Source organism: Bos mutus, chromosome 11 (assembly GCF_027580195.1).
Source record: "Bos mutus isolate GX-2022 chromosome 11, NWIPB_WYAK_1.1, whole genome shotgun sequence".
Taxonomy (NCBI): domain Eukaryota; kingdom Metazoa; phylum Chordata; class Mammalia; order Artiodactyla; family Bovidae; genus Bos; species Bos mutus.
The window spans coordinates 61,987,484-62,010,986 of record NC_091627.1 but is presented as its reverse complement, the minus strand read 5'-3'; the positions used below and the strand labels follow the sequence as shown (position 1 = coordinate 62,010,986).

At 47.6% G+C, this 23,503-nt stretch overlaps 1 protein-coding gene across 6 annotated transcripts in view; it reads right to left on the bottom strand.

Annotated features, from left to right (window-relative positions):
• Positions 1 to 297: 297 nt before the first annotated feature.
• Positions 298 to 23,503, bottom strand: part of LIMS1 (LIM zinc finger domain containing 1) — an 82,778-nt gene continuing 59,572 nt past the window's right edge. For 3 of the 6 annotated variants that reach the window (XM_070379502.1, XM_070379503.1, XM_070379501.1), the window contains exons 2-11: positions 13,716 to 13,875; positions 11,159 to 11,225; positions 10,402 to 10,522; positions 9,885 to 10,034; positions 8,273 to 8,423; positions 7,763 to 7,855; positions 6,526 to 6,574; positions 5,302 to 5,377; positions 4,925 to 5,116; positions 298 to 2,938 (exon numbers count right to left, since the gene is read on the bottom strand). In XM_070379502.1, the coding sequence (XP_070235603.1) occupies positions 4,969 to 5,116; positions 5,302 to 5,377; positions 6,526 to 6,574; positions 7,763 to 7,855; positions 8,273 to 8,423; positions 9,885 to 10,034; positions 10,402 to 10,522; positions 11,159 to 11,225; positions 13,716 to 13,875 (1,015 nt within the window). In that variant the 3' untranslated portion in view covers positions 298 to 2,938; positions 4,925 to 4,968. Of the gene's footprint in view, positions 2,939 to 4,924; positions 5,117 to 5,301; positions 5,378 to 6,525; positions 6,575 to 7,762; positions 7,856 to 8,272; positions 8,424 to 9,884; positions 10,035 to 10,401; positions 10,523 to 11,158; positions 11,226 to 13,715; positions 13,876 to 17,363; positions 17,641 to 23,503 lie in introns of those variants that run through there. The other 3 variants (XM_070379500.1, XM_005889967.3, XM_005889968.3) reach the window with 3 other exon arrangements.

Below are 23,503 nucleotides of genomic sequence, written 5' to 3'. Positions count from 1 at the left end.
AGCCACCAATCTGTTCTCTGTATCAATGAGCTTGGTTTTTTAAATTATTCCACGTGTAAGTGAGATCGTAGAATATTTGTCTTTCTCTGACTTTTTAGCATGTCCTATCCATGCTGTTGTAAATAGCAGGATGGCTTATCTGTGGCTGAATAATATCCCATTGTTACACAGACCACATTTTCTCATTCATTCTGCCATTAGTGGGCACTTCGGTTGTTTCCAAAATGGCTTTCTTAAGCATTAGTCCTATATCCTCATGGTTCCATGTCTCAAAGCCGTTCAAGTTAAGCAAAAGACAACAGTTATTCTTAACAATTATGAACATTTATTAAGCACCAAGAGTATACTGCACTGGTTGCTATGTAAAAACATAATTATTGACATAGTGTCCCTGCCACGGAGTTTACAATCGAAAATGAAATACAACAATGCCATAAGCCAACTTCAAAATTTCCTTAATTTAGAAATTGCTATTTTGGCAAACAAGGCAAAAATGACCTACCATCAGTTACAATGTTAGTAAGATGTAAAGAATGTTTGACTCGTACCCAGACATTTTCCCAAGTATATTAGGCTTGATAAGGAAAAGAGCACTTAGAAATGTAGTAAACAATGAATTATTTCAAATGCCTTGTAGGATTTTAAGCAAAGATTTGTTCACTAGCCTGAGCTTCTCCCTTCTGGGAGGAAGCCATGTGAAACTAAGCAAGTCCATCCTCTCATCCACTGACAGCCATCTACTCCTTACTCCTGGTAAGAGTGAGGGCTCATTGATCCCCTGCAGGGGGCAGGGAGTGTGTGTCTGGATAAAACACCCCATGGCCTTGGAGGATTCAAGGGGCAAACTTGCAGGAAATACAAAGTCATATTTTATGAGAGAGGTGAGCAGCAGGACCTCTGGGCACAGGAGAGACATGAGCCCTGTAGTGATTCAGCCCATGCCTCTTCTCAGTGATTAGAAACAGGTAAGTGGGCACTTTCTGCTCTGGATTTCCTGTGTGGAGCATTCCCGGAGCATTCAGGAATTTAGCATCAAGACCCCAGACTGCAGATCCTGCACTGTATCCACCATACAGTATTTAATAAATACTTTAAAGATTTTTGTTGCTGGTCATGTATTAGCTGGCAAAGGCACGCTGAAGGGAATTTGATTCTTGCTGTCAAATGCAGACTGTTCAGACTTCTGAACACAGTCTTAAAGTATATATTATTTTCTATCACTGATCATTCTTTGAACTCTAAAAGAGCACTAAAAAAAATTAATTGGTTATAAATTAAAAACTGAAATACAATTTAAAGTGCATGCACAAGTATTTAAAAATACATGCATACAAATATCTTAATGGCAGACTGGTAGCATCCTGAGATTTTTTTTTATGGCAAAATAACATTTCAGCAATTTTTTGAAAATACCAATAATTTTCCCCTTAGAAGCCCATCTTTGCAACTTTCTTTTACATGATAACATAGTAGCAGCAACATTTAAAAAATGTTCACAAAATTCTCTTTGCATATAGGTTTATGGAGAAAGACATCCAGAAACTTTAAGATAAAACTTTGCAAAATAAAATAATTCACTACATTTGGCCTAAAGTTGATACTTAAACACCACTCTTCCAATTTAAAAGTGTTACTTATACCTCCTACATACAGTAAATAAAATCTAACTATAAGATTTGTAATGAAAAACTTGAAAACATATCAACATAATTCTCTTCTAATTAAGATCACAAATTAATTTCAATGTATTTCCTCAAAAAGAAGAAAAAAATTTTAATAATCATAGCTGTGGTAAATGAATTTGAGTTTACAAATCTCATTCAATGCACTTGTTTTTAGTTTGTAAGGTATGAAACAGCTAGAACTCCTGATTATGTATTTTTCTAAGGCAAGGCAAGTTTATTTATATATAAAGCATAGATATTAGCATGGTTATAAAGGCAATATGATCAATACATAAACATTCCCGTTTTTAAGTGATACATTCCAAACTACTTAACATTTAATTTCATGTCCTATTCTAAGACTGCATCTGTGATCTTAAGCTTCAAAGTATAATTGCTGTAATACATGAAAAAATACTTCATTTTTCCAATATTGTAAAGTATACTGTATTTTCAAATACCTAGTATAAATTTTTTTTGCACAAAATTTTAAAAAGAATATTATTAGCTAGCTATAACTACCATGACATAACTGTATAAAGAAGTTCACAAAGGAGAATAAAAATTAAAACTAAGCTTAATAATTATTGCATTTAACCATAACAAAAAAAGTCCCCAAATCAAGTAGTTCTGAATACACTTGTTTCTTATATGAGTAATGTGTATATTCATTTTACAGTCACTAGTTTGATAAACACACTAAGATTCTGTGAGATATGGTTTTCTTTTTTATATCCTCCCCAACTGCAGTTGTAATTATTTTTCTTTCGAATACAAAGTAAATAATGTTTATATTTTTTTATCTGAGTCATGTAAAAACTGACTCCTTTCATTTTTAAAAGTTATATTTAATATTTTGGACCTTAATTAAAATTTAACATTTAACCATGTTTCTTTTTCTATTATGTATCATCTACATTTCAACAAACTGATAAGGGTTATTAACAAAGGCAAATCTTGATCTCATCCATGTTTTAAATATGATGACAGAAACTTTTTTTCTCTTTAATGAGAAAAAGGAGATGAAGAACACCAATAGGTGTTCAATAGGTCCTCTTCACTCTCAACTGTTTTGAGACACAACTTTAAGACAGGGTGCATCAGGTCAGGCAATGTTGTGATCTCTTATCTTTGCATAGAAGAGAAAAAATAAAGGAAGTTATTTCCTTCCTAAGGTCTCAGCTAGCTTCTTAAGTCTTTTCTTCAGCTCCAATGGAAATTTCTCATAGCACTTCTTACAGACTGGCTTCATGTCAAACTCCACAAATTTATTCCTAAAGTTAATAATAATAAAAAAATATTAGTGGAAATGTATTCACATTTGTATACAGACATACAGATAATGTGCAGTAATTTTATTGAAGTAAATGAAGACACTATGCATATTACAATTATATTCATATTAGCAAAAAACCAATTCTAATCTCAATTCTAATCATTATGGTAAACATAAACTACAATACCATTTGAAGAAAGTTGCCCTTATAAACTGATCTTGTACAATGATCTGTATGATACAGAATGCTGATTACATTTTAGTCTGTGCTAAGTATGCAGGGAATCTAACGTGAATAAAACTCAGATAAAGTCAATCATGTTTTAAAATACTGTGAGAACACTTTTAAAAAATAGTTATTCAGAGCAAAGAACTCTATCTCTCTGATAAGACTGATTCTCTTTATTGAAGGTGTAGGTATCTCATGTAGTATTTTACATAGTGGAGCCATGAGGCTTCATCTTGCCTGGCCTCCCATCCCAACAATGATCATCTTCAAAAAGAAAAACCTAAACTAACATCTAAGTTACTTTGGTTGGCTGTCTCACAGAAAATTCAAGAGCACCAGTGGACCGTGTGGCCTGTGGTCACATCTGTGATCAGTGTGTATATGGAGAACTCAATTCTTTAAAAGCCAGGACAGCACACACCCTCAATTGACTTGTACAATTCCGGACAGTTGTTGAGAAGGCCTCCTAGCTATGGGTGATGCATTTCCAGTTGACAGCTATCAGCGCTCATAGCCATTGAGATCGTGGGTCCCTAATTGTGAAGGGAACAAATGCAGAACTTTCTAACTAGTTCGATTTCTGTGAAATTACATCTAGGAAATGTGTGGGACAAGTCCAGTGATACACTGTTATCTGTTACAAATTATTACATCTGTCGATACAATTTTAAAGAACAAAAATAACAAAGTTAAATCCTGACCACATATTTAAAATGAAAAACCTTTTTTTTAAACACCATGTGAGAATTATTTTCTGATTTTTTCCCAGAGATCCTAATGATGACAGTAATTCAAATGTTATGTTTCAATTGGCAATTTGATTTAAATAGTGCTATTGAGTTAAAAAGTTCTCCCAAAGTGTTCTATAGAGCCCATGAACTATAGCTTGCCAGGCTCCTCTGTTCATGGGATTTTCCAGGCAAAAATACTGGAGTGGGTTACCATATCCTTCTCTAGGGGATCTTCCCAACTCAGGGGTTGAACCCCCATCTCCTGCTTTGGCAGGTGGATTCTTTACCACTGAGCCACCAGGGAACCCTGCTAAGCAAACCTTACATTGTTTTCATTTTCTATCTGAATTTTAATTTTTCTTTGTAGAAGGAAACTTGAAAATTGAAACAATAAAAAACTTTTAGAACTCAGAACACAATGGTCCCTATGAAGAAGTGAGACAGTCTTTCTAACAATGCAAGAGAATTTCAAAGACTGAAATATGTCCTGTGAAAACCAGGAATTGTACAAAAACACACACACATCCAGCGATGCCGTATCTTATTCTCTACTTTAGGTGGTCTCTGCTTAGATAGAAAACATGCTGAGAGTTTAGTTTAACGTAGAACTTAGAACATGCAGCACTGGAACTGACCAATTATATTATTTTAGGCAAAGAAGCCAAAAACTAGGATTTTAAAAGCTGTAATGATCAGACAGAAATACTTTGAAACTTTTACAGTACCTATTAAGAGATTAGAATTCTTCCCTTTGAATCCACTGGAAAAAAAAGAAATCTATACCATATTGTGATTAAAAAATGAGCTGAGAGAGTCTACAGATTCAAGAAAGCAAGTGCAGTACAGGTTATGTGAAGGGTGGACCCTATTAAAGAGTGTAATTTTTAATAATTAGGCAAAAAGATCAGCTCTACACAGGACAAGCCCATCTATGTCAGCCTCTGGCAGCTACAAATACATGCCAAAAAGAAACAAGAAAAGTAGGAGACAAAACCAGGATCAACATGTATTCTGGAGGACTAACCACAGGAGAAAGTAGTAGAAATGGTGGCAGAGGGACAGAAAAGCTCACAGACAGACTGGCTTTTTCTTTTTCTGCTTGTCCTTATCCTTGGCTTCTCTCTCCCGCTTGGCAAGTCTCCTCTTAAATTCTTCTGGCATTTTCTCATAACAATGTTTGCAGACTGGCTTTAGATCAATCTCAACAAACTTATCCCTTTGTGTAGGACAGAGAAGGAACAAAAGAAAAGAGGGAACGATTAAAGGAGGAACCTTTGCTTTGAGAAGGCCTGGACAGAAAGAATCAAGAAGCATCAGGTCCTACTTTTCCAACACTGAATGCTCTCCACAATGTCCCCCACGCGTCCCACCCAAGGGCTCGCAGGCCCAGCGCACACTTACTTGAGTGTCAGCTTGGCGCTGCAAGTGGAACAGGCAAAGCAGTGCACACACCAGGCCTTGTTGAGGGCGGAAACCACTGGGGAGAGAGGGGATGGTCACTCACCCACAGCTCGGCTCACCACCAACCCCTTCCCCAGGCCGGTTCTCTAGGGCTTTCCTCACAAAAGAACCACACATGGCACTAAGCATCTCAGTGCCATTAACTGATACTCACAGAATCAGTTGAAGTTACTCACTAATTTATCTATCACACTGTTAGAACACACAGTCTCAGCTCTGCATCTATCTCCCACAACTGCAGGCCTCACCTCAGGGAAGGCCATCACTGCCTTTCAACCTGTAGTGATGGTTAATGTTTCGAGGCATCTGAACAGCAGATGCCAAGTCTCCCCATCAGAGCCCCCACTCCCCAGCTGTGAAGGTGCGGCCCAACTCTACTGGCACCGCTACCTGCCTCCTGCCACCTGCCCAGCAAGGTAGTCTGAACTAGGTAAGTAACTGAAACAGGAGCCAGGTGCTAACGCACCAGCCGGGGTGAGTCTGCCTTCCAAGCAGACACTAAGCTCCTCTGCCCGCTTCTCTCTCCTGGCAACTGCCTCCCGCAGACGGAGGTGAGATTTATTTCCACTGGCACTAAAGATCACTTTCCTGAAGCCACCCCTTCACAAAGGGCACTTGGGCAGTGTTTCAGAAAGTATTTCCCAAATTCGGCTCTCTGCCCAGAGGCATGAAGCAGGCTGGAAACAGCAGTGTTTACAACTTCACCAGGAAGCTTCTGGCAGAATCTGCTAATGACTGCTGGCAAACAGCTGCTTCCTTTCCATGCTAGTCAATCAGGCCTCCTCACATGGGACCAGGGGGCAGGTTCTGGAAAGGTCTAGAGACAACCACCAGGTGTTCACGTCTGCAGGGTTCAGGGGACCCTCCCCAAGTGCTCCTAATGAACACACCCCGCAGCTTCCACGGAAAGTAATTCCAGGGATGGGAGGGAGAAGCAAGACTCGGGGTCAGTCGTTTCTATGGTAACGACCTTGCAGCACTGGCCTATAGTGTCATCAAAAATGAGCAACAAGTTTGATTCTTAGGAGTTAGCATTTCACGGCTAGAGATCACTTGGGAAATACGCCAAAGAAAGAGGAAAAGTAACCGATGACCATCACAACATTTTCCAATTTTCACATGACCCAGGGGTTTTGTGTCCAAAGGTGCCCTACAGGTGCTCACCATCGCCTTCTATAACACGGTTGCAGTGGAAACAAACATCACCAAATAGCTGGAAACGGGAAAAGACAAAAAAAAAGTGGTAAAATTAAAGATATGTTACAACTAAGTATCAGAACACCAAACATTTAATATAATTTCAGTTCTTCGTAAAACTTAAAAACAAATACCCTACAGCATGTTTCTAGCTTCCATATACATGCATTAACATACAATATTTTTCTTTCTGACTTACTTTACTCTGTATAATAGGCTCTAGCTTTATCCACCTCAGTAGGACTGACGCAAATGAGTTCTTTTTTTACAGCTGAGTAATATTCCATTGAATTGACAGGATAGTGTGGAAACATATACATTACCATATGTAAAAAAGATAACAAGAAGGAATTTTCTGTGTGACACAGGGAGCTCAACCGAGTGCTCTGTGACCACCTAGAGGAGTCGGAAGCATGGGAGATGGGAAGAGATTTCAGGAAGGAGGGGATATATGTATACCTGTGGCTGATTTACATTGATGTGTGGCAGATGCCAACACAATATTGTAAAACAATTATCCTTCAATTAAAAAAAAAATAGCCTGGCTATACCTAAACTCAGAATTTGCTGTTACTAGAGATGATCAGTAAATGTTCACTGACTAGTTTTTACTTACTACAATGAAAACAATTTACTATTCAACTTGATGGAAAACAAAACACGGCTCTGGAGATTTCAGGACGGTAAAGGAGCATGAGAACCCTGGACTGGGCCCAGCACTGGAGTGGAAAACAGGCCAGAAGGACATTACTCGGTAAAGTGACAAAACTGGAATGGACAGAGTAATCAATGATAACAGTTATACAAGTGAGTCCCATATTCTTGGGAAGTACACGCTGAAGCATTAGGGGTAAAGGACCACAGGGAATTTATCATCAAGTGATTTAGAAAAGAATCGGCATGCTTTTGTACGTATACATTGATTCGCATACAATGAGATGAGCATTTATGTGTGTGTCAGAGAAGGCAGGAAGGACACACACGTGATGAAGTAGGTACTGAATCTGAGTACAACATGTAGGTATTTTCTTTGTATTTATTATTTTACCACTTTTCTCTGAGTATGAAGTGATTTTACAAATAAAAAGTTAAAAAGCCACGTGTATAGCCCAGTGTACATTTCCCCAGAGCTCTCTCTGCACGTAACTGTGGAGAAGCTTAAGTTCACCTAAGTGTGTGTCACATCCAAAGAGCCCATCTCTACCTGATTGTAGTGGGTTTCACAGTATGCCAGGCCCTTCCTCTCGTAATGGCGATGTCCAAGGAATGGCTTCTCACACTTAGCACAAACAAAATGCTGAAAGAAATGGCATTAGGTCATATTTGCATCAGCATGTTTTATTTATGTAGTGAAGCAAAGCTCCAGAGCTAAAGAGAAGATCCATGAAAGCCTAGGTGCTGGTGTCATCTGGGTCACAAGCGACCCTGAAGTGACCAGGGTCATCCCAGCCTTCATCCAGCATCTGGAGGCTCTGACTCAACAGCAGAATGAGAAAAGAGAGGATACGTGGATGCCTCTCTGGGTTGGACCAGGAACCAAGTCTCCCCGCACCGTCACAGGCTGATCACAGCACCGTGCCGTCTACGTTCTTAGTTTTCCACAAAGTTGACAGTCACCAAGTGCCCCCACTCACCCCTCAGCATCCCCCAGCCTTGTTGGCACCCCTGATCCTTGGGTGTGCGAGGGCCCGGTCACCCTGCCATGGGCACTCACCTCCACGTGCCACTGCTTGCCCATGGCATTCACCACACGCCCCTCGATGGGACGGCGGCAGGCACCGCAGATGGGCACCCCCATCTTGTCGTGGCATGGCAGGCAGTACAGCTCCCCCTTGAGCTCCCGGGCATCAGCAGTCAGCTCCTTCCTGCCCGAGAGAGGAACCACTGAGTACCATCAGCAAGGGGAGAGCCGGTGGCTGGTGTGGCTGACGCCCTGAGATAAGGCATCTGAATAGACCACCGCAACAACCCCATAACTGCTTGTTCCCCCGAGAGGTGGTCACAGTGATTGAACAGCTTCAGCAGGCTTCATATTCGTGTCAACATAAACATCACCCAATGACAACCAGTCAGACGTACCCCCACGTGGCCCCTTGTCTCTGCTGTCACTTTTATTATAGAGTCCCTCCTTGTTTTCCTTAAGAAGCTGGGGGAGAGGGATGCAGGCCCAGGGACAGACCTGCTAATGCTACCTTCCTAAAATAACAAGAGTGTGGAGACCAGTTCCACTTCCTGACACTCACTAACAAGCTGCTAAGAACAGCTTTAGGTTCGTAGAAAACACACAGACCAAACGCCCAGACTGCTCCCCTGACAAATGCTTGAGTTCACTACTGTCTTCAGTCTCCTGAATTAATAAACTGAGGTGGCCCCCAAACAAGATGGATTTCATCTGTTTTTAAAAGGTTCTTTAGGAGAAGTGCTCATGGAGAATGAACAGAGGGAGGACAGGCAAGAAAACCAGACCAAGCCGGAACTGAATCCCCCAAATAAGCTGTCTGTCAGCTTTCATTGCAGTTCTCTACTCCCCGTGGTAACAGCCAGGACAGTCATGCTGACTATGGTCAAGTACCTTTTCCATTAAATTCTTATACTACACAGCAGACTGTGAAACACATAGCCTAACAACATATCCTGAGCTTCTGAAGAAAAAACAGATGTAAATAGAGAGCCAAAGTAAATAGATGTAGTTTAAACACTAATGGTTACAACTGTGATAGTTATATCCATTTGGATACAAAGATAAGACCATTTAAAGTTTTTTTCTTTGCATGGAAGAGGGGACCCTGTATTAAAAACAATGTGATGAAAAACAGCTGTGGGGATCACTGGGGATATTTTAATATGAGCTGATTATTCAAATGTATTAGGGCTTCCCAGGTGGCACAGTGGTAAAGAATCCACCTGCCAATGCAGGAGACACAGGTTTGATCCCTGGGTTGGGAAGATCCCCCTGGAGGAGGGCATGGCAACCCACTCCAGGATTCTTGCCTGGGAAATCCCATGGACAGAGGAGCCTGGTGGACTACAGTCTGTGGTGTCTCAAGAATCAGACATGACTGAGTGACTAAATACACACATTTAAAGGTACATGTTTATGCACACTTGTACACACACACACACATGGCAACATGTTACCCAGTGAGACTTCATGAAGGGTCTGGGGTTCTCTGTGTATGAGTCTCTTGACTCTCCTATAGGTTTAACATTTTCCGGATTAAAAGCTGAAAAAAACCAGTTTGGGTGCCGGAGTAACAGTAATACCCAGGTCAGTGTGTTCACTTATTTCCACTGTCTATACAGTAAGCAAGAGAACGTGGGCCTACCCGCAGTTGGCGCAGTTGAAGTGGTCTGGATGGTAGGGGTCGTTCTTGAATATCAATGGCTGCTCATCGATGATGGCGTGGCACTTCTGGCAGATGTATTTGCCGAGGCCCCGGGCTTTCTCCCGGTTATGACAGGGGCGACACAGGTGCCTAAACAGAGCCACAGAAGCTGACATTTAAAATCCAACGTTCTTCTAATAATTAAAAAAAAAAAAAAAAAGCTTCCCATATCTATGCAAAGAAATTCAAGAGACCGTTTCTTAAAAATCACTGCTGTGTTTCAAGAGCAGAACCAAGCCCCACTTTCCACAGGAAGCTACTTACTCCCACTCAGATGATCAGGTAGCACTTAAAAGATCCCCCTAGCAGCCATGCCAGATGCAGGACAATGCCAGGGCGTCCCCCACAGGCCCGGCCAGCCACAGTGCACGCGCATGACCTGGAGCACAGGCGACCCTGCCGCACCACCCTGCCCACCCACCCACCTGCCCTGAGGGGACTGGTGCCCTGCTCATACCTCCCGGCGTTCTTGACGAAACCAATGTCAGCCAAGACCTCCTGGCACAGGTCACAGCGGAAGCACTCGGGGTGCCAGCTGTTGTTCATGGCTTTGATCACCCGGCCGATGATGAATTCACCTGCGGGAGGGACACTCAGGCCGCAGCTCGGCCTCCCTGCCCACAGCCCCGGGAAACCATTCTCCCTGTGCTAGGATCCCACAGGAGGTGCTGTGTTAGAAAAACGCCTCCGTGTCCCCTGAGCCCTTGTGTTTGGCCCTGCAGCCACATTCTCGGGCCATCTTCTCATCTCTGGGTCTGCTCTCCTTTTCTAAACAAGGTGTGGGCTCTCCCTCTCCAAGGCCTGTGGTTATATGAGGTCATGGGCACAGAAAGCAGAAATCCACAGCCTGCTTTCTTGTAACGCAGACTTAACTTCTTCCTGCATCTAGGCTTCTCAGCATCTACTCGCTAATCCCACGTTCTCCGGCTGTGTGACCGGCAGGCCACCCCTGTGCCTCTCGAGGTCCCTGCTGCCCCCCACCAACTGCATTGACAAAAGGGAACTGCATGGAAGCCCAGCAGGTCCTGGGGTCAGTCACCCCTCGGGCCATGAGAACCGGAGCTCTCGGGCTGGGACTCTTCCAGGTGGTTAACCTCGATGACGGGGAGTGCGGCTGACAAGCACCTGATGACTCTCCCTCCTACGCAGCTCGTGGGAGGAAGTCCTGCAGGAGGAAACTTACTTTTCACGGCAGGTTGGGCACCAACACTTACCACACTGATGACAGCAAGGAGCAAAGAGCATCTGGAAGTCATGTTCACAGTACTTCCTTCCTTCAAACTGAAACAGAAAATACCGGCCCCTCTGAGTAGGAGACAGCCCTAGGATCCATCATCTTCCTAAGGCCTGTGAAGCAGAGGGGCACCTTCTGGCACCTTCCACATGCCTGCGTGTGGATACAGACAGGCTTCCTGGCCAGCTGAGACCAGAAGTGACCCTCCGCCTCCAGACAGCAATGAGACCCCTGCTCACCAGGTTTCACCAGGTCTTGGCTCAAACCCCACCTTCAGGGTGGAGGAGAACCACAGACCCCTCTCCCCATGTTGAAAAAACAAATTTACAGACAGTAAATATTCTAGCCTATTTTAACTGTCAACACTTTTGTGTGATGTGCAGTGCTTAGTCACTCAGTCATGTCCGACTCTTAGAGACCCCATGGACTGTAGCCCGCCAGGCTCCTCTGTCCATGGAATTCTCCAGGCAAGAATACTGGAGTGGGTTGCTATGCCATCCTCCAGGGGATCTTCCCAACCCAGGGATCGAACCCAGATCTCCTGCATTGCACGTGGATTCTTTACCATCTGAGCCACCAGGGAAGCCCATTACAAAGATTATTACTATACAAATGATCAAAATGTGAGTATCGGGACTTCCCCGGCCATCCGGTGGTTATGCAGGGGACATGGGTGTGATCCCTGGTCCCGGAAGATTCCACAAGTGGAGGACCAGTCAAGCCCACGTGCCATAACCACCAAGCCCGTGTGCCTCAACTACGAAGCCTGTGTGCCTCGCCTAGAGAGCCTTTGCACCAAAATCAAAGATCCCACATGATGCAGTGAAGATTCTGATGTAGCCAAGTCAATCTATCAATTGATCAATAGTTTTTAGGAAAGCATGTTACAAGTGTTACTTTGCATTTACTGTTTGATTATTCGCACGAGCAGCATATCCTACCGAGGTAAGCAGGACCCCTCTTTCCCTCACAGTGATTTCAGTCCTCCACTGATAAGGATGCCTGACACCTAGAAGACTTGGAGTTCAATGTTATCTAGTTTATTAATGTTTTCTATTTGGGGGACTGCTTGTATCCTTCTCACAGTATGGGGAAAAGAAAGTGATGGAGAGGCAACAGCAAGCTGTGGAGATAGGAGCCTGCGTCTTCTCTTTTCCTCCTTAGAATCTCTCATAAGGCCACTGCCATAATTACCCATTTCAGTAAAAATCTTAGCTCTGAAAATAGTAGGTCAGGGAAAGAAAACCATATCAGATATCAGAGACCAAACTGAGGTATAACCCTATTACGTCACTAGTCTGCTCTTGTCAAGGGCACGTAGCCTCTCTGGGCCTCGAGAAGGAGATCAGGCAGGTAGAGGGCTTTACAAGTGTGGAGACCGACGTCTCCTTGGGACAGGCTCCCTGGACCCCCAGGACTGTTCTGCGGGCCTGGGCGCCAGGGGCCACGGCCTCCCCTGCACCAGCTTAGGGACTGGAGAGCCCTGCTCGGTCCCCAGAACCATGGTCCCCTGAAGGCTATCACCCTTGACAGAAAAGAGATTCCTGTTCTGACAGCGAGGGTTTCTGTCGTAGAGAATGTGTGTTCTGGGAACACGGTAGGAGCTGAAAAGATGTGTCTGAGCAACACGGTGTTCTGGAGTTTGTCCCGACACACCCACTGCTCTGCTCTGCGGCCCCATGACTTCTACAGGCTGGCTGCGAGCCCCGCTCCCAGGCCCCATTCCTATGGGAAAACACTGTCGGAATGACCAACAACTGACTTACTAATGACCTCTAAAAGCCACCTTTCCTTCCTCAGGAATGGCTTGTAAAACAGGAAAAGTTTAAAATCTGCAGGAGGAGAAACCAAACAGTAGCCACCTCTGGGTGTCACATAACTGTGTACACATATCACCATATAGAGACACACGTGCAGACACACAAGGAGGTGATCACACAGGCACGCACTCACACATAGACACAAGCACAGCCACACACATACACAGCCACACACACAGACCACGCAGACACACACCACACACATAGATATACACAGACACATACAGACACAGATATATACATAGAAACACACAGAACATACAGACAGACAGACAGACACACACACATACACTGTTGTCCTCACTCCCAGGTTGAGGCCGTCCCTAGACGAGCCCCAAAGCAGACATGAGGGGGCATTTCAGGCCAGTCAGCATGAACACACTTGCGCCCAGCACCCATGGTAACAACCATAGGATCAGGAAGAATAGGTGTTTGGGAAAGAAGAGGAGACACTGAGAAGAACAGGATAAGAAGGGGTGCCCCCACCCCACAAATAAGAGCCCCTTTAGGACACAGGTGCTGGGGGGCATCCACAGGGCTGACCACCACCCAGCATCACTGCCCAGTCCCTACCAACACAGCATCACTGCCCAGCTCCCACTGCCCAGCTCCCCAACTCCACCGTCACTGCCCAGCCCCCACCAACACAGCATCACTGCCCAGCCCTCACCACCACCCACCATCACTGCCCCGCCCCCGCAGCTCACCCACACCCACCTCATAGAAGAGGCCCTCCGGGAACTGCTGGAAGCACTGGGCGCACACGAAGCACTGCTCGTGGTAGAGCTCGCCATTGCTGTTGACAATCTTCTCAGCGGGCGCAAAGCCGCCCCGGCAGCGCTCGCAGCTGGCGTTGGCCAGGGCATTGGCCATGTTGCTGCAACAGACAGACAGGGGATATGGGTCACAGATGGCAGCTCTTCCTGACAGCTTGGTCTGGGGTCACAACAACCATGTCTTGTCCATAAAGCTGGCTTCCTGCCTGCGACCCAAGGTCTCAAGCCCACTTTCTCACGTGGCATCTGGGTGCAGACCCTCTGGTTCGCTAACATCCTGCATCCTCCTGCCAACAGCCCAGAGGGCACCCTACCCCCTGCCCAGCCCGTGAGGAGCCAGGGCTGCAGGGGAGCCTCATGAGCCACCTCAAAGAATTGAACTGAGGGCCTGACACTGGCTTCACTGAACTCCCCCCGAACATGGTCTGGACATGCTGAAGGCACATCCCAGATACAGGACCCGACTGGTGAGGCCCTGCCAAAGCAGCTTCAGTCCTACAGTCCGACGGGGGTACAAATGCCAAACATGGACGCTAGGAGACAGATCCGAACACGGTCATTGGGAGATGGATCTGAAAGCCACAGAATTTCCCATCCTGAGACCATTTTATAGCCGGTGATGTGCAGGTCCAGAGACTGACAAGCCCAGCATCACACAGCTGTCTGGTTCAGGGGAGACTCAGGCCCAGAATCCCAGTTCCCCCGCCCAGGAGCCACAATGGGATGACGGTATCATGCTCGACAGGACCTGAGAGACCTGTCAGGAAAGAGGAACCATGACAAGACCCCAGCTGAGGAGCTACCAGCCAGGGCTCCCCTGGACTCCGAACACTCGGGTGCATTCAGTAAAGGGAAAGCACCTGACCGAACCCCCTATCAGATCTCTCCAGACTGTGGGCTCCGGTGAAGGACTGTTGGGTCTCTGGACGGCCCCCAGGGGGAAGGCCCTGGCAGAGCTGGTGCTGGCCCGGCAGCTTCATGATTTGCGGGTTTATTTTCAGATACCCAGACGCCCACTCAGAGCATGCGCTCCGCTGTGTGTCGGGTCCCAGGGGCAGCGTCTGAGCCCCCAGACACCCACTCAGCCCTCCTTGGGCAGTCACTGCCAACCTCCGCAGCCTGCCCAGCCCCCAAGGGGGAGGAGGAGTTCCCCCCACCCTTGGAGGACCGCTGCCTTGTCCCCATCACAGCCCACATCTCACTGCTTCCTCAGCAAGGTCTGCACAGAGCACACCTCACCCCCACTCCCACGGAAGACGACCCCGCCCTCTCCTGGCAACGGTCTCACAGAGCAACATCCTGCTTTGTCGACTTCACACCCCATGCAGAAGTCCATGTCCACGACCCCACACCAACAAAACTCGATTAAAGCGTTGCCAGGAAAGGAAGGGAGGGACGTGGCCTTGACACTTGGCAAACTTGACCTAAGTACCCTACTGAAGCGAACTTTCTATTTGTTGTTGAAAAAGTACTGGGGATCAGGGAGAGAAGCCATCTCTCCCTTGTCACCCGGCTCTGCTGCAAGCTGGACAAACGAGGGCAGTTTGGTTCTGGTCCCCTTCTCCCAACAGGGACCAAAATCCACAGGTGCTCCTCGACAACGTGCGGTGGCCCACAGCCGCCCCCACGGGCCCAGTACTGCTCCAAGAGTTGAATAAGAAAAAGCCTATAAAACCACTTTGGAAACCAAAAAGAGCTACTCAAACATCAAGCACTGTTACTAATTTAAAACTCTCTCAAAAGAGTCACTGAATTCTCAGTGATTTTAGCAGAATTCCAAGAGAGCTACAGGAGAAACCCTGGAGTGCCCTGAATACTGATTTCCCAGATTGGTGACATTCTCCGGGAGGAAAGGCTCCCCTCTTCCCCACGTCTCTACAGGGGCCACAATTTCTTTATAAACTTCATTCAAAACAACATCTTCCAGAAGGATGAAGGCAGGTGGCATGGCTTTACTGAGACACACAATTTGCAAAAATGTTAACACAATGCCACTCTTTCTACCAGGGTTTTGTCATTTTGGAAACACATTTCATATAAAATTAATATTAATATTATTAATGTGTAATGAGCATGTTGTTATTTTACATGAACTAATCACACACACAATTTGCAAAAATGTTAACACAATGCCACTCTTTCTACCAGGGTTTTGTCATTTTGGAAACGCATTTCATATAAAATTAATGTTAATATTATTAATGTGTAATGAGCATGTTGTTATTTTACACGAACTAATCACTTAAAATTTTTCTCAGTTTTATTTTCTAATACAGTAAATACCGATAAAATAAGAGGTATTTGGAGACCTCAATATTTTTAAAGACAAGAGGTATTTGGAGACCTCAATATTTTTTAAGACTATGAATGGGTCCCCATATCAAATTGTTTATCACTGACCCATTTATGCTCATTACACTACAGACCATTTACACTCAAGTTCAAATACTCACAGATTAGAATGTAGTTAGAAAACAGGCAGAGACATTATAAAAGCAAGTTTTCCCCCACACACAGGAAAAGTAAATTAGTCTTAGAGATAAAGTTCTGTGTTTTTGAAGAACTGTTCATTTCAACAACTAGCAAGAAAACAAAGGAAAGAGAACATTAGCAGAAACTTTGAGGAAAGAAGCCCTAACAAACCAATAATCTCACCAACCTACTTAACTGCTTACCTTGCTCTTCCTCCCTGACCCGCTGGCACTGTACGTATATATATTTTTTAATGGGCTGTTTTTGAGCAGTTTCAGGTTTACAGCAAAATTCAGTGGAAGATGCAGAGTTCCTGTACAGCCCTGACCCTCGCTCGGGGCACAGCCCCCCGCGGTCAATACCCGTTCAGTCTTCTCACAGTGACCGACACGGTTACTGCAGATGATAGAAGCTACTTGTAAAAGTCAGGGTGAGCTGCCGTCGGATTAGTTACAATTAACAGGCTAATGTTTCAGAGAGGATTTCCATGGTGGGAAATGTACACCTGGGGAGCATGAAAGCCTTGGTGGTGGTCTGGTCACAACTGTCTCAGCCGATCTGCCTCCACAGATCCGCCTCTACAAATCGGCCGCACACAGAAAACCTGACATCACTGAGCCTTCTGTTATTCAAGTGCCTTGTTTATCGAAGTGTGTGAAACGTATATTCTAGCATTAAAGTGCAGGAATGTGAGCCCCCAAAGCACTTCGAGTTCACCAAGCATTCTGGTTACAGTGTAACTGTATTGGTCCCATTGGTCTTAGAGCTCGTCAGAAGCTTGCTGTCTCAGGTAAAGAGAAGCGGGATATCTATTGCGAAAGCACAGGGAGTGGATGGAGGAAGCAGAGACTCAGGCCAGGTAAACTCCCCTCCCTGCTAAGCACACCAGGAGATGGAGATGCGGTGATTCCACTCCAGCTCCCAGGAGGAGTCAGCAGGGCCCGCCTCCTGCCTGTAGGCAGCACCTTCCTTCTCTCCTCCCTTCTTTTCTGCACTTCGTCCTGGGCATCCTCACCCCCCACCTCCAGTCCTGGCAGGAGACCTGCTGAAGGTGCAGGTCAAACCCCAAGGCAGTGAACTCCAGCCCCAGGAGGGGGCCCGGGAGGGGGCCACTCACAATTTGGCGTAAAAGTCACAGAACTCCTTGTAGACCCTGACATCGCTGTGCCGGCGCTGCAGCCTGGACTCGGCCCTCTCGTCCTGGCTGCTGAGACCCCGATGCTCCCCATTACGGGCCGCCGGGGGGACCTCCTGGTCCTCCGGGATGACGGCTGGGCGCAGGCCCCGGAGTGCCATGTTGGGAGCGGCAGGACTGAGGGACAAGGGATGGAGGGACGCAGGACACCCAGGCGGCTCCCCTGGTCACTCCCCCGCACTCCCCTCCCGGTTCCCACACGTCAGCTGCTCCAGGATCATGCAGCCCTTCCGGTCCAGAGCTTGCGGTGGGTCTGGAAACTGCAGGGCCCTCCCCTGACAAAGGACTGGCTTTGTGGCCGCCCTCCAGGGGAAGTAACAGCCGGTGGGGGCGCTGGCAGGAACCCGCTCCCTCCACGGCTCTGGGCAGTGACAGCTCCGTCCCAGGCTCCCGAAGGGGCGCCAGGGAGAGAGCCCAGGGAGAGAGCCCGTGTCCAGTTACAATTCCTCCTGTTTGGCCCCAGTCAGCCTGTAAGAGCCTGTAACTCAGCGGCCAGTCCTCCTGGGTCTGCATCTTGGGTAAAGGACAAGGCATGCTCTGCACCGGGCTGTGCTCCTTCCACAAGGTCGAGCACCGTCAGCCCTGCAGCGGTGGGGATCTGGGGCCTGGGGAGTAGATGGGGGAGGGGGCAGCCTGTCCAGTCCCACCTCTCAGCCCCTAGAGTCTTCAACACAGCCTGAAGGCATCTCCTGGGCAGCAGGGGGCCACTGTTCTTTTGGGGGGTCTCAGCTCCTTACAAAGTAATTGCCTGTGTTAGTTACTTCCTAACACTATGTGCTGTCACATCAGAACATTAGGAATTCCTACTGTGTGCTTGTAGCGTGTTCTGCAGACCTAGCGGGTATGTAAGAGGTACCCGACCCACTCAGCACAGGGAGCCTGCGTGTGGCCGGGAGCCACGCGTGTTCCCTACAAGATTCACGCAGGTAACAGTGTGTTGCTCCCCAGGGTCCGGAAGCTGAGGGTGGACGGGCAACCACATGGCACCGATCGGTGGGGGCCGCACGGGCCACCCAGCTGGTCCCTCACATCCCCACCCAGCCACACAGATTGGACATGAGTTATTCCTCCAAGAGGACAAGGGGTAATTTGAGGCCAAATCAACACCATTGCTCAATTTTTATATCCAGGCCTTTTGTTACTTTTAAACCATTTCTGGCACTTAATAATGTCACTCTAAGAAATGCAAACAATTCTTTTAGATTGTGATTGTAACCATAAGAAAACATTTATCTGAACTCCCTTGACCGAGATCACTACAGCCTGCACAGTGCAGCAAGACAGCCTTGAAGCAAGTGGGAAGCTGTTTTAATATAAAACACCTCAAGGCCAGCTTTGAGCAGTGGGCCTGTGAGGTAGTTTCCTGGGTTCTAGGATTCCCAGAGGTTCTCCAGAGGGCTTCCATTGTCTGATCAACCTCCCTTCTCATCATGGCTGACATGGAGTCTCTCTGGCAGATCCCACAGGACAGGTCTGTACCCCAGACGTCCCTGGCATCCATCCAGACTGGAGAGGCTTGTATTTCATGAGCTCTGACCATTTTCTCATCTACTGGGCCAAGTCTTAGTCCCTTAGAGTCACTGTAATAAAACACCACTGGCCAGGTGGCTTATAGAAGTTCACGTGTCACGGTCCTGGAGGCAGCAAGCCCAGGACCAAGGCACCAGGATGGCCAGTGTGGCCTGACCAGGTGAGGACTCTGCCCCTACCCCTGGGTTCTGGCTGGCGCCTCCTCGCTGAGCCCTCCCGTGGTGGAGGGACAGGGGCTCCACGGGTCCCATTCAGGAGACCTTCACACCTGACCTCATGGCCTCACAAGCCTCAGGGGTCAGGATCTCAACATAGCAATTTTGGGGGTGCACAAACATTCAGACCACAGCAGGAGGGTTCAGGACCCAGGCTGAGTGCACCCAACAGCCTGTTGGATGCGGAACCACACGCAGCTCGTCTGCTGCTGAGCTGACCATTCCCGCATCCTGCAATCCGGTGTTCCGCGCTCCCACGTGCTGCACGAAAGGCTGCAAGTCCACCAGCCAAGCCGATGCCATGATTTCAGCCAGAACAAATTCTGCCCCTGATGTAACACCCTGCCCGAGATGAATAACCTGCCCCAAGGTAACAGACCAAGAATGGCAGCTGTTCCTAAGAGCTCAAACAACGAGGGCCTGGACAGAAGCCCGAGCATGTTTGGCAAAGTTAAAAAGCAACTTTTTATAACTGGTACTTTTAAAATTCAAATCCTCTCAAATAATTTTGGAATTATTTGAATTGAATTACATTGAATTCAACTGAATTACATGCATCATTACCAAACATTTCATCTACGTGGGTTTTTAAATTTTTATTTGAGTATAGTTGATTTACAATGTTATTACTTTCTTCCAGACAGCAAAGTGAATCAGTTATGCATATACAGACATTCCCTGTTTTCCAGATTCTTCTCCCATAAGGTAATTACACAGCACTGAGCAGAGCTACATGGCAGGTCCTCATCTACGTGGTTGGTAAACACCAAGTGGAACGTGCTGACCGACTGCCTGGGAAACGGACTCCGACATAGAAACGTACAGGTCAATGCTCCCCCTTCTGTGGGTGCAGTCCCGTGCTGTTGTTACCCCAGCGCCTGGCAGGAGCTTCCAAGACCTCCGGCTCCAAGAGCCCCGTGTATCCAGCATGTGGGGACATCCTGATTAAGTTACCACACGGCAGACTGACTGTGTTCACTGTTTCTCTGGGTGTGTGTGCATGTGTGCTCAGTCGTGTTACTGGGTGTGTGTGCATGTGTGCTCAGTCGTGTTAAACTCTTTGCGACCCCATGGACTGTAGCCTGCCGGCTTCTCTGTCCACGGGGCTTCCCAGGCAAGAACACTGGAGTGGGTTGCCATGCCCTCCTCAGGGGATCTTCCTGACCCAGGGATTGAACCCGGCCTCTGGCATCTCCTGCATTGGCAGGCGGGTTTTTGCTTTTGTTTTTTTTTTTACCACTAGTTCACTTGGGAAGCCCTCACTCTCTCTCTATTTCACTCAAATGGGAGATTCACTCTGATTTTCCTTTTCTACTAAAACAAAACAACTGTGACATGAAGTAAAGACATTGGTGCTGGCAGGTTCCTTCTCACACCCCCGTTTCTGGCACAAACGCCCATTTCCTCCACAGGAGGACAGAGGTGAGGGTGGCCAGAGCACAGGATGCTGCTGCTCCCGTGATATTCTGCCCCTTGGTCAGAGTGTTCGCGGCTGCAGAGCAGAAGGAAGCCACGCAGCAGGAAGGGCCAGAGTGCAGAGCTCAGGTGCTCTCGTCCTCCACCAGGTGCAAGGGGGGCTGCACCCCTGTCACCTGCTGTGTAGGCCCAGCCCGGTGGGGGCCTGAGAGGGGTCCTCACACACGGGCCTGGGGATGCCACTCTGGCTCAAACAGGACTTACTTCCAAGTTTATACCTGTTTGTGGCCTATGAGGCATATATCATACACCTGCTTTAATTATTAGAGAAAAGGACACACTGACCAGAAGTAAAGAATGTCCTTGTTAAAGTAAAGGTTAAACGCTGCCCTTCCAGGACGCCAGTGCTAGTCCTCAGACGATGACTCCCTCCCAGGGGCCAAGGCCACGTTGTCTCTGCACGCGCTGACCTGTTGTTTTTCAACCTTGAAGGAATGCGTCCCTGACGTGTTTAATGGTCTCTGTTCTGACAAAGAGAAAACTGTACTGAGACCCGGCTTCCTTGGAGCAGATTCTCAGTCACCCAAGTGGCTGTCTTCTGGGTTACAGTCCGCAGTTTGGCTCAGAAAGTCACAAGCTTCTCTCTATTCCTATTGTGGATTGTTTATTGATTATTTCCATCAACAGGAGCAAGAGGCACAATCTTTAACAGCAGAAAACTGGGGAATGATGGGCAGGTGGTCAGCCCCCTGGTGGGGACCCTGTGGGCTCTGGGATGGGGGGGCAGACTGCATGGCTCTGTGGGGGGCTGGACTCCCCAACTCCAAACACATGCAGCTTATTACAGATGAGGGACAAGAAGCAGGGAAGACTTACTAAGTCCTGCCACACAGAGGCAGCCCACTGACACCTAATCTCTGCTCCTGTTCAAAACCATACACACTTGTGTTTCCACGAGTGGGGAGGGCTGCTGACAGTCGCCTTGACCAGTGATGATAAAACACTCCCAGCTCTGCAGACACTGTCCAACAGGACAGAGACATGTAGGCCCTTCCTCCCCAGCTTCCGGCCTTCCAGGCCTGCCCACGCCCAGTTCCTCCTGGAAGCTCCTCTGGGTTCTGGCCTGTGCTGGCTGACCTGTGTCTGGGAGCTGTGGAATTCGCGATGCCCTAAGCCTGCTCCTCCTGCAAAGGGGCCAGCCCACACAGACACGCCTCCCAACCAGGCCCTTAGGCTCCCCCAGCTCCCAGCCAGTGGGACCAGCTCTACCCATGTGAAGTCCCAGGGGACAGGACGGGCCAGCCAGTGGGCAGATATGTCCTTGCCCCAGGTCCCCCGGGATTGGGTGACTCCATCTAAGGGTCCCACCCACGACCTCAGCCTGGCTTCATGCCCTCAGTAACGAAACCCCCTGGACTGCCATAGCAGCTGGAATCTGCAAGTGGCTTCCAGGCCCCTCCCACTGCATCCCCATAGTCACTCAGAAGGGCAGGGTTTGGTTAACCTGAAGAACATGCTCAGAATTCCTCTTATAGGCTGGGCAGATTTTCTTTGCGTGTTTAACGTCTTTCATGGGAAAATGCGCCTGGAGCAGCCCCTCCACCCTCAGGTCACTTCTCTTGTCACTCATTCTGTGACCACAAACACACAGTCTCATTTCTAAATGTCCTTTTTAAGGGATCTACTGTGACCTGAGCAAAACACACAAACTCGAGAAAGTGTTGTATTTCAAACACAGAAGGGCAATATTTCGAGTGAGACTGTTGACTTCAGGGAAAGCCGGGTTACGATGAACTCTTCTGCAGAGCGTCCAGAGCACCTTCACGACCAAGGTGGCCACGACCTGTTTGCCTTCTGGCTCTCAGTTAGGTTCTTATTTTAGTTCTGACTCAGCTGGGACAGCTCCCCTTTCGCTGACCTTTGGTGGAGCTGGAGGAGGAAGCCAGCTGAGTTACTCTGACCATCTGTGACCCAGCTGACTGTGAGGCCAGCCTCCTCAACGAAAAACACAGTGAGACTTTCACGACAAAGGACAGAAAGGAACATTTTTCTCAAGTCAAAACAACCCTTTCAAATTTTAATCTACATGTCTCTCTGCCAGTTGTTTTCTTTTAAACACAGGACATGTTTTCCTGTACATTCTAGCACATTAAGCAACATTTGAAAATACTGGACAAAAGGAAGTGGAGGAACTGAAATATCGTGTTTTCTGATAACTTTAAAAACTTTCATTAACTCCACACTTGGCGAGGGACCTGCTTCATCTATCATGCCCGAGATGCCCCTGAGGTACCGTTGGGGTATGTGAGGGCCGAGCAGGGTATCCGGTGCCAGCTAGCATCTCTCCGTGTCCCCCTCTTCTGGTCCATGCAGCCCCCCTCCTCCCACAAGGCCCCCTACCCACTGGGTGAACTAGGTTTTTGCAGGCAGGTCGCAGGCTTAGGGAGGAAGCTCTCGGCCAGTCCCCAACTTTTCTCAGTGGGCACAAGTCTGTGCTGCTAGAGGAGTGGTGATCACGCCAAACCTAACCGAACCTGACCTGACCTGACTGCAGGCAGGCCCGACCACTCCTCGAGAGCACCCCTTGGGGCTCTGTTCCAAATCTGGGCACTGGGCCATGGAGATGCCACTCAGCCTGCTGCCCCTTCTTCCTGGCCCCGCCCCCAGTGGGCGTCCTGGGTGGGCAGGGCTGCTCCTCCCGGCCTCCTGCAGCCCCTCTCATCTGAGCCCTTAAGAGTCAGTGACCCATCTTTACAGTGAGCCTTCCTTATTCTGACCTCCCTGTGGATCCTCTCCCCACTGGACCCAACTCACTGCTTGAGGCTGCACTCAGACCTGGATCCAGACAAACACCTACACCTGTGTGTGAAGCTGGGCGGGGAAGGGGGCACATGGTAAAAT